At 40.7% G+C, this 10,960-nt stretch overlaps 1 protein-coding gene across 1 annotated transcript; it reads left to right on the forward strand.

The window, feature by feature from the left end:
• Positions 1-919: 919 nt before the first annotated feature.
• Positions 920-1,410, forward strand: LOC135433631 (uncharacterized). The gene has a single exon (XM_064689785.1). The coding sequence runs from the start codon at positions 1,023-1,025 to the stop codon at positions 1,356-1,358; it is 336 nt and encodes a 111-aa protein (XP_064545855.1). The 5' UTR covers positions 920-1,022; the 3' UTR covers positions 1,359-1,410.
• The last annotated feature ends 9,550 nt before the right edge of the window (positions 1,411-10,960 follow it).

A 10,960-nucleotide genomic window follows, 5' to 3' on the forward strand; every position in this document is an offset into this window, starting at 1 on the left:
CAAATGGATTTATTAGCGAGACAGATAATACAAGAGAAAGAAAATAAGAATTAAACAAATAAATATAAATAAGTACACAACAACCGCAGAGGCAAGCGTCTAGGTAGTCGGACAAGTCAAGAGCCGAGCGCATTTATAAGAACCTTGGGCAGCCAAAGAGTCTGCATATTCGAGTTTCATTTGCTGCAGCGTCAGTTTCATAAGAAAAAAACAGAAAGATATATAAACAAAAACTAGACATTTTATGAAATTTATATGCAGCACTTTTTAAACAAATATTATTTACGTATATTCAAACAAACACGTTGCAGCATTTTTAATCCGTTTTTTATATGCATTTATTTATATAATGTGTAATAAATGGTTTATTAAATTTAACATCGAATTTTACGAATTTAACACAAAGTTGCAAAATGAAAATCACATAGAAAGAAAGTCTACAAATCAAAAGATGGCATTTTACTCAAAACCAAAAAAATACAATCAAAAGGCAAAACAACAAAACAATATACTTATGTATGTATGGGTAAAGTAAACAAACAACATTTTTATGTTTAACAATATAATTAGCACAAAAACTACAAATTAAAAACTATTAACGTAAAAAAGCAAAGCAAAACAAAACAAAAACCAAACGAAAACGAAACCAATAAAAATCATAAAAAATCATAATTTTGAGAAAATCTTGCTTAGAACATTTTGAATTTATGTTCTTTGCAGTCTTAAGTTAAAACGTTTATTTCTTAAACGCACATAGTCCACGCCCGCGGCTGCTCTGCGCTGGCAATGTTTGCCGAGCAAACACAAAATGAAATGTGGGGAGTGGCAACGGGGGACTGGGACGACACTGTGCAAACGTTTACTCGCTGGCTATTTAAGCCTCGGCGCTGCGACGCCCACGCCATCAGTATGAGTTGTGTATCAAGTGGAGCAGCAGCAGCAGCAGCCCGAGCAGCCGCAGCGACAGCGTAAGTTCAATTCTTATCAGTGGCGTGTGTAAACGTGTAAAAGCCAGTGCTAAAATGTCGCATGCTGATAACACGCCAAGTGAGCCGGCGGAATCGAGGGGGCCGCCCAAGGCTTGTAGGGGCTGCAGGGGCTTGCAGCCACGCCCAGCGCTGGTGGATGTGGAGGATATGGGCAAATCGGGCGTGGAGAAACTCATACGCAAGGCGAAGGTTGCTCAGCGAATGTTGACGGATATAATGGAGGAGCTAACAAAGCTGCAAGCGAGTCAGAGGTATCCCAGGGAGGGCAAGCAGAAGTCAAAGTTCTTGAGAGGATCAGGTAACAAGTGTGGTCGTTACAGGAGCAACAGCTTCAGCTTCTTTGCCCAATCAACTAATGCCCTCAGCTAAAAAATGTTTGCAAAAAAGGTTATTTGACTCTGGAATGAATGCATGGACAATGATGAAGGTACATTTCTTAAAATTGTATTAAAGAAATAATTAAATATATATATACATATATGCTAAATATTCCAATGGTGTTTTTAACAGAGCTGCTAACTTTAACAGACAGCCGCAAAACAAGTCCATGTTGCTCCACATGTTGTGGTTAAAAGTATAAGAAGGTTCTCATCTTAGGGACATTTAAATTGAATAATCTGGCAGCCTATCATTTGGTGTAAGTCTTGGCAGCTTTTAAATTAACGAAAGTTGTGACAAAGTTTTAGCGAAGTCACTCGACACCCTATTATTCTGTTCCCACTCCACACTTAACGTTAGTTATAACAGTGTTCTAAAGTAAACGAAATGACTCCAAACTTAACGCTAAGTACACGCGTACAGTTCGTTGAATCTACTCCACACTGTTACAAGAATAACGAAAGAATTTATATCAGAGTTTCTTACCATCCATCGGATATGCTCCACAGGACATGCTTATGCTCCTCTTTGACTGTTATACTCAGCAAATAGGCATAAAAAGTACCTTGCCCAAAGGATGTTTCCTTTACGCGGTGGTACTTTAAACCAGCGTTCAGAAAATGTCCAAATTATAATATAATATAATTGCCTTGTCAACTCGAGATTGGCCGTTGCCTTGCCCTTGCCCCTACCCTGGAGACAATCAATCATCACATGCACATGCACACGCAAGTTCGTACACACACATATACAACCGTCAGCCGTGTGGTAAGCGGCATATAGAATACTACCACAGCTCGTCATTGCTTGTCGTAGAAGGCGACTAAAATGACACGGGAATGTGATTGCTCTAGTAGGTGAAAAGACTCTGACTGCCATTCACCTGTCAATGGCCAGATCGATTCCGTTTCTGAGCAATTACAGTAAAGTATACGTTGGCCGAATAGCGATGGGATATACTACATCATAAGAAGATCGGAGAGAGCAGAGAACGGCAAGAGGAGAGATGGATCAATATGATATGGACACTCAATGTAATTCCCAATCCGGAGCCAAGAACTCGGACACGGATAGCCTTTACCTGAGAACCTGGTGACGTATATGTTGGAAGGACAGGAAAACTGGAGGGGTCTCAGAGAGAGAGAGAGAGAGAGATATAAATGGGAAGAACCTAAATGGAGCGGCGTAGAATGGAGACTGTCCAAGAAAGGCAACCCATCCCCACGAAGTAATACTCTGCGGTGATCCCGCGGGAAATGTGGTGTGTGTATGGGGGGAAGGAGGGGGCTGAGTTTAGCACGTAGGCGTTGACGTTGGCAGCGAATCGTGCATACTGTTGGCTCAGGCCTTCAATATCTTTTAAATATTTTCACCTCCTTGCTGTACTCAAAAAAGCCACCGTTGCCCGTCATGACAGACAAGTTTTTGTGCGTTAAAAAGAGTGAAGTGTCGATTAAGTTAAGACATGGCCAATAAAAAATTGGTAAGTTTTGCTAAATTGTCGCAAAATAAAATGCAAAAATGCGCAAACTTTCAAATAACTAGCTAATTAACATGCAAAGCAAACTTTGTGCCATGGGCTCCAGGCCTTTCGAAATTTTTTCTGCTGTGCTCTTAACCACAATTCAAATTTGGCGCCATAACAATTTCATTAAATAACAATTTCTAGGCTAGAAAAAATATGAATGAATTGGGGCGTGGCAGAGAAAAAGAATTATATATATGATATCAATATATGTAAATGGATAAATTAAAGTCGGGTCGGCGGCAGGCGAGGGGCAGCCTGTGAAAGTCTTTGGCCCTTGTCATTTTGCGAGCAATTCTCGTACGCCCAAACGATTTCGTGTCTGGTCAGTTGTGAACCATATACAAATATATATATGACTATATATTACACACACACTCACACACATGCATAGCACGCACGTGACCATAAATACGTCTGTTTGGCAGTGTCTCCTTTTGGCATTTTGTGTATTTCAGTCATGTAATGGTAAAAATTGTTTGCATATTGTTTTGCGCTGCCATTGTGATTTCCTCAGCGCCTCAACTATGGTGAAACGTGTGCCCGATTCAATAAGGCAAATGAAGCAGTCGTAATGACGATGAAGATGCGACAAAGCGACTGCGAGTCGAAAAAGTAAAAATACAAAAAATAACAACTTTTGCTTTCGTTTTGGTTATTGTCAAGCAAATTAAAATAAAATATGTACCGCTTGGTTATGTGTGTGTGTGAGTGAGTGTGTGTGAGTGAGTGTGTGTGAGTGAGTGTGTAGGCTGTGCAACAAGCCAGGTGTGAGCAGAGGAGCTGGCCGCATTTATTGGTCACGCACGTGCGCTTGTGGCTATGCAACGTTTCTTGCAAACCAGCCTTACACACACACACACACACAGAGACACAAAGGAACACCTAGTTGCACGCCTGAATGTCTACAGACTCAAATTAATGGCTCCCTTTGCCATAAGTTATGCAGCTGCATATTAAAAGCAAGTGTGCGTGTGCGAGTGCGTGTGTGTGCGAGCGAGTGCGAATGCATGAGCCTATTTCTGCCGCTTTGGCTTGGCCAACGCTTTGCGGCATTTACACCAATTATCAGACTCACACACACACACACGCGCACACGCACACTTACACATGCGCCGCCAACAAGTTATATCATACTGAGATTGAGAATATATTGCATTGCTAATGGTCAATTTTCACACGCCTGCTTAAGCAAATGTTGGTCAATCCAGTTGGGAAAGCAGCCGCTTTTCTCTTCCGCACACCTTCCCCTCCCTCCCCGCCGCCCATCCCCCTCGCCAACACTTGGCCACCTCTTCTTATCTCTGTTGTCCTATGTGCGCTGCATAAACAAACAAGCTGCTTGGCTAGACGAACGGACAGGCTCCACTGGGCGCCCTGGTTACATATTTACACATTAAGTGCGTTCATAAATCAGCTATTCAATTCACTTGGGAACATTCCGAGTGCTAATTTTGCTAAGCAGTCAACTAAATGACACCAGCTGAAAGTGCAATTTAAACAACTAAGCGAACAGCTTGGATAGTTGCAAATATGCTTGTATCGAATCTAAGCTCTGTTTGCTGCTCTCGCTCCAATCAGGCTCTGAGCTGCTTGCCTCGCTCGCAGGATTAATCGCAACCTATTCAACCAACATCTTTGACTCTTAAGCTGTTATTAGCTTCAAGCAAAAGTCATGGCAACTATTAGCTGCATGGTTAGCATGCTCCGTTCAGGCAGGATTTTAAGTTTGATTGCATACAGCAAAGTGGGGCGCTGGCGACAAGTGTGAAGGACAGTGTCTCCTTGATGGCACGTTGAGTTGTTGCCAAACAACGCGTAAAGATGAAGAGCATCCAGGAAGGAGCACACAATCACGCACACACAGCTGGCAGACAGGCAGAAATACACACACTCTGAAGCTTTATTTTCTGTCAGCAGCTACACTCAACGCAAGTCCCCCACAACCACCCACTCTCTCTCCCTCTCTCTCTCACTCTCTGTCTCTCTCTCTCTTTACCCGCCAGCTTGCCGTTTGCTCTTGATGGCATTTGGTGATGATGCGTTTAAGTGTGTTGATTGCACAAAAATTGAATCTTAAGAACATATTTGCATTTGATTATTTGTTGCTTGTAATTTATATGCAAAATTAAAGCAGCAAATGTGCTCCTTACACGTTGTTACGTCTGCACAGCAAATAATATTTATAAATGGGCGCTCTGTGTGCTTGTGACATATTTTATTTGATTACATATACATATCAAGGCGAGACGTGTCTGAATTGCCAGCTGGCAAATGACACCAAAAAGGAAAAGTAATCGAGGTAAGCTCTCGGGACACACAAGAATACAAAATGGTCTATAAAATAATGATTTTTTTTTAAAATAACATAGAAAACACATAACATGTACTGGAAGCAACTAATATAAACAAAATACAAATATAAAGCCGGCCGCGAAGTGAACATGATTGCAGGCATTCGGCTTTCATTGCCCCTGCGGCCAGAAACCTTCATACGTTAAGGCACAGACCCCTCACTTTTGTGTCTAGCTTCAAACTCATGTGTAAGAGGGAAGGAGGGGGGACATTTTTGTTTGTACAATTCTGTTTGCTTGAAGCTGAATCAATGCTGTGGGCTGTGGATCTGTTTATTCTGTGTCACTCTGCGCTGAGATGCAGCCACAGATATGTAAATGCTTTAATTTCACAGCTGTAACATAAAAAATCATTCGGTCGGGCATCGATTTCAGTTGCCCAGTTTCAGGCATGTTCGATACGCGGCCCCATCTTGAATTTCCCACCACATCCTTGCAATTCGATAGACTTGCTGCCGTCTCTTGCGTGTTTGCGGTCGCCAAAAAGAAAACAAGCCAAGTGATGCGGATGCGAATTCGGATGGGAAAAACACGTAAAGCAAAGTTGCACTTGCGTAAAAGTTTCGGTTTCTCCACATTTTGTTGCAAATAAATTAAGTGCAGGCGACGTTGAGGCTTATTGGCACAGCTTTCGCTTATTTTGTAAACAAGCGTGCGGGGCAGCGTCGCGCGGAGGCACCTGGGGAATTGCACAGCACACAGAACACACGGAACACAGGGAACAACACTGAACTCGTCGCGACCTGTTTCCGCTGTCAGTTAATTCAAATAACGGTGAGAATACACGAAGCTGTTGCAGTTGTCAATGCCCCCGCAGACATTATCAGTACAGTTTTTCCTTCCCGCCGCCCCGACCCCCCTTTCACTTGCCACGCTGCTGTTGTGCCCTGCTGCGGAAATTGTATCTGCGGATGTTTCTTCATTTCTTCGCGTGTCAAAGACAAAACATTGCCACAAAGCAAATTTCTATCCAATCGGCCTTTTGGTTCTCACCGTCCGTTGTTGCACTGACCGACAGCCAACAAAAAGTCAGGAGAAAGAACAACAAGTAAGGAGTTATTCAGCCGATCCCGATCAGCATATACCCTGTACATACCATCATAACATATATTCGCATCTCCGACTCCATAAAGTATATATATTCTTGGTCAGTCGAGTAAGTCGAGTCAATCTAGCCATGTCCTTCCATCTGTCCGTCTATATGTCCGTCCTTCTGTCGGTATGTATGAACGCGACTAACTTTATACCATGTATATACCACAACATATATTCGTACTTCTCTATAAAAATATACACCCCTTCCTTCAGCCCTTTCTTCGAATGAATCTTCTTCAATTTCGCTTGGACCGATACCTAAAAATCGAAACATACTTAATCTATTCTATAATATTATTATAATTATTACTTTTATTATTATTATTATTATCTTAAGATCATATTGTTTCCGAAATAGCCATGTTTTTACTCACCGACAGGCATGTTGCTGACTAGATATATATTGTCTATTTGGTTCCGGAATACTGTCCCTTGCCTCTTACATTTCTTTGGACTAGTTCACTATGCTCTGAACCCATTAAAATTGGTAAAAAGGGTATATGGGTTTTGTGCAAATGTATGTAACAGGCAGAAGGAAGCATCTCCGACACCATAAAGTATATATTTTCTTGGTCAGCGTAGTCGAGTCACTCATCCGCCTATCTGTCCGCCTATCTATCCGTCTATCTGTCCGGCTATCTGTCCGTCTCTCTGTCCGTCTATCTGTCCGCCTATGTGTCCGTCCGTCTGTCGGTATGTACGTACACGTGGACATACTTTTGTTTAATCAATTTTAATGGGAGCAGAGTAAAAAACGTGAAAAATGAGAAAAATGCTGTAGCTGCAGTTAATTAGTATGCAGTGATTTTTAATGGCGTTAATTTCATGCCATAAATGATAGTCCGCGGCAGAGTCATCAGCTCAATTTAGTGTTAATCAAAATATTTAATTAACAACAGTTGGACGCGCAGAAAAAATAAAACAAATAATCAGGCGACAGTTTAAAATGCAATATACATTGGAAAAAGTATGAAGACGAAAGGATTTGCTAGGATTTGGTTTATTTTTAAAACGCAGAGCAAATAAGTTTATATCTTGCCCATGGGCGGAGCTTGCTTTTAATACTTTGTTTTATCTGCTTATTATTATTTGAACTGGGCTTTCAGCTCGTTATCTTCTACTCTGAGTTGACTTAAGCGATTTTCAGATTCTCTTCATATTATTTAGAGTAGTTAACAGTTAAGTAAATTGTTGAAACGCATGCAGCTATCATAACTCGAAGTGGCTCTTAGGCGACAGGCTCTGTGCAGCCCGATTTGCTGCCTAGCAGGACAAAGTTTGTCGACAGGAAGTGACAGTTGATTTAACACGAACACACACACACACACACACACAGTCAGACACGTGCACCTGTCGTCAAAACTTGCATAAGTCATGAAAATGCATGCACTCAGCTCGACAGGCCCCGTCCAGACTTTTGTAAAATGGCGCAGACTTCTTCCTCTTCCCCTTCCTCTTCCTCATCCTGTTCCTCTTCCATTAAAAATGTCAACTCGAATGATTTTCGTGCTTGCTTTACTGTTCGCTTTGATGCAAATACCAGACCACAGCCACAGTGCCCCAGACTCACCTGCAAAACCAACACCAACTCAAGATTCAAATTCAGCTCCAGACTCCGATTCCGTGTAAGACATTTTTGTCAGCTAATTAAATTTAATGCGCTTTGTGTGACTGTGGCTGTTGCCTTCAATTTTTGAACACTTCGGCAGTTGCAGTAAGTCGTAACTAACAAAAAAGAACAGTCCACATTGAGTAAATTAAGATTTAGGCAAAGTTTACCTAAAGGCAATACACTTAAGTTGGGCCATGACAGCTAACAGAGACAAGAATTTGGCAAGGAACAAATAGAAACGTGCCAGTTTTTATGAGACAAATGGCATTTCGACTCAATATGAAACAAGTGACAGTTTTTTGATATTTGAAACTTATTTATTTCATTTCTTTATTGCGCTGAATGGAAGCTATTTTTTTTATTATTTCATTACTGAAAAGCTTTTTGTTTGAAGAATTTATTTTTATTTTTTAAATTTTCTAGCTTAAATATTATTAGCTTGTATATTGATCAACAGGCAGGCAAGGGTGCGTATACGTATTAATAGTAAATTATGTACCTAGACTATGTCTTTATTTAAGCAAAGGCTATTCTTTGGCAACTCTTTTTTAAATCGCATTTATTTCTATATTAAAGTCGCATTGGCCCATTGCTTTAAGCTGCTTATGAACTGCAGTCCTGAAAATGTTTGCGTTCTTGGCAAATTTATGAGCCGATCGCCAGTGAGTAACCCTTTTTTTACTTTTTCTCTGCTTTGTCCTACACATTCCCACATTTCCATTGTTTATGTGCTTTATTATTATAAGGCTTTTATATGGGCAGCGTTTCGCTGGTTGTGGCTTGCCAACGATTTGGGTTTCCTTCTTGAGGCTTCATTTTTATGGCAATTTGACGCCATTTTATTGTCACACCGCAGCGTTGGCCACTTTAGAGTTGTCTCCAGCTGCCATAAATTCCGCCACGTTGGCCATTTTGTGGCTTGCTGAGACATTAATTCGGTGCCAATGTCCATGTTGCTGTTGTGGCTGCTGCTGCTGCTGCTGCTGCTGCTTACAGGTTTTACGTTTCCGCTAGGCGAGGGAACATAATTTATTTGCACTCGATTTGCTGCTATAGAAACTTCATATTTTGTCGGTATTGGTAGCTGATTGGAAATCTACCACACACACACACACAAACATAAACGAGTGTGCAAGGGTTTTTCAATTTCGTGCGAGAACAACAACAACAACAACAACAAACAAACAACAAGTGCAGTTAAAGTTATGGTGGGAAAATCAACACCTCAAGAGCTGCGTTAACCAGCGGCAAAGACGCAACCTCTCAGAGGTGTGTGTGGGTGCTTGTGTGTGGGTGTTTGTATGCTTGTGTGTTCGCTTGTGTGTTTGTGCTTGTGAAGGACGCAGGAAGCAGTAAAATGCCAAACGCAAATGTCGCCAATATCCCAATGGCAATCGATGAAAATTTATAGAAAATTGCGCACAAATAAAATTTTACGTTTGTTTGCTTTTTCATTTACGACGGCAGCACGCACGCTCTCCTGTTTTCGCTCACTCTATCCAAGTGCTCTCTCTCACTCTGTCTCATTTCTCTCGCTCTCTCTCTCTCTGGCTCGCGTCCATTTAGCATCTGTCGCGCTTTGTTGCTTAGTCCATTTTCTTGGCTTATTGAAATGCATTTTCTTGAAGTTTGCTCGTCATCGATGCTTTCTGTTTTTTTGTTTTTAGCCGCCACAAAACGATTTGCTCTGCTGCAATTCTCGCATTGTTTGTCGGTTTTCCTGATGTTGTGGCCCCGCCTCCTTGCCTAGCGCCCACATGTGGGCACAGCATGGGCCACGCAGCTCAAAGCTGTTAATGTTTACGATTGTCGTTTACCATTTCAGTTAATTGAAACACACGAAGGCAACCCTATAGCCAGAGCTAGACAAGATTTTCTGCAACGTTTGCCATGTCCTGTCGCCTGCCAAGTGCCAAAAGTACAAATTTTTCTATATTTTTCTATGCTTTTTACTGCTGCTGTTTTCAAATGTTCAGCTCAAAGTAAAGTTCGGACGCTGCTGGCTTTGCTTTCACTTTGAACCCTGCTGGTGCAGAAAAAAATAGGTGGGAACGTTGAGCTCGGTTGCAGACGACTGCCTGATACTCTCATCGCAGTTTATTAACAGCTTAAATAAGTCGATAAGAGAATTCCTAGTTATTTGGCTGGTGATTGAATTTAAGACTATCATCCAAAAACCTGCTACATTTAAACTTGTGGAAACATTCAATTTTTCAATTTGTCAAATTAAAGAAGTAATTCGTCTCAATTGTTGAATTTTTCGTATAAAAATGTACCATTGCATTCAAAGGAAGAGACTTTTGAACATTGCACAAAAACTAATATACTCTTATTCGCCTTGTGTACAAAGTATACAAATTAATACAGCTTTAGTTCATGCTTTTTGCGTCGAAAAGTATGCTTTCGGTTTTGAAATGTAGTGCAAAGTGTAACCCTTTGTTAAACTAAGTGAAAAAAAAAGTGAAACTTCAACCGTTGAAATAACATTAAGCAGGTGTGCTTAACGAAAAGAGCACCTATACATTTTCAGAGAACATTTCCATTAGCCGAAATAATTAAACGAAGGACAGCTGGGTGAACGTCTTGAGGGGCTGTGTGATAGGATAACAAAATTCATTATTTTTAAAGTGTACTTTTAAGTGAAAACATTTAATAATAAAACAAATAATATTGATAAGTATTGATAAAAATAGCAATAATAATGTGTATTACTATGTGTTAATCAAAACTGAAAATTAATGTATTGGATAGTTGACAATACTTATTGCGATGATTTCCTCATGTTTTTTTATCATAATAATAATATTGACTTATGTGACTATGTGAGTGTGTGTATGTGAGAGTGTGTGCGTACAAGCATTAAGCAATTATGCAACTTCTTCTGTCTAGTTAATTTGAGGCCTTATCGTGTATTTCTTTTTTTGTGTTGCAACTTTTGTGGGCCAGGTTTCATAATAAGCTTCAACTTGTAAGTTTTCGGTAAAGCCGCTGGGAAACGTGTACGCAA

This window comes from Drosophila montana, unplaced genomic scaffold (genome assembly GCF_035044405.1).
Source record: "Drosophila montana isolate Dmon_TW-CO22-7 unplaced genomic scaffold, ASM3504440v1 contig_3218_1, whole genome shotgun sequence".
NCBI lineage: Eukaryota > Metazoa > Arthropoda > Insecta > Diptera > Drosophilidae > Drosophila > Drosophila montana.

What these genes read in the sequence shown, in the direction of transcription:
- LOC135433631 (XM_064689785.1), top strand. Translation starts at nt 1,023, where the DNA reads ATGTCGCATGCTGATAACACGCCAAGTGAGCCGGCGGAATCGAGGGGG.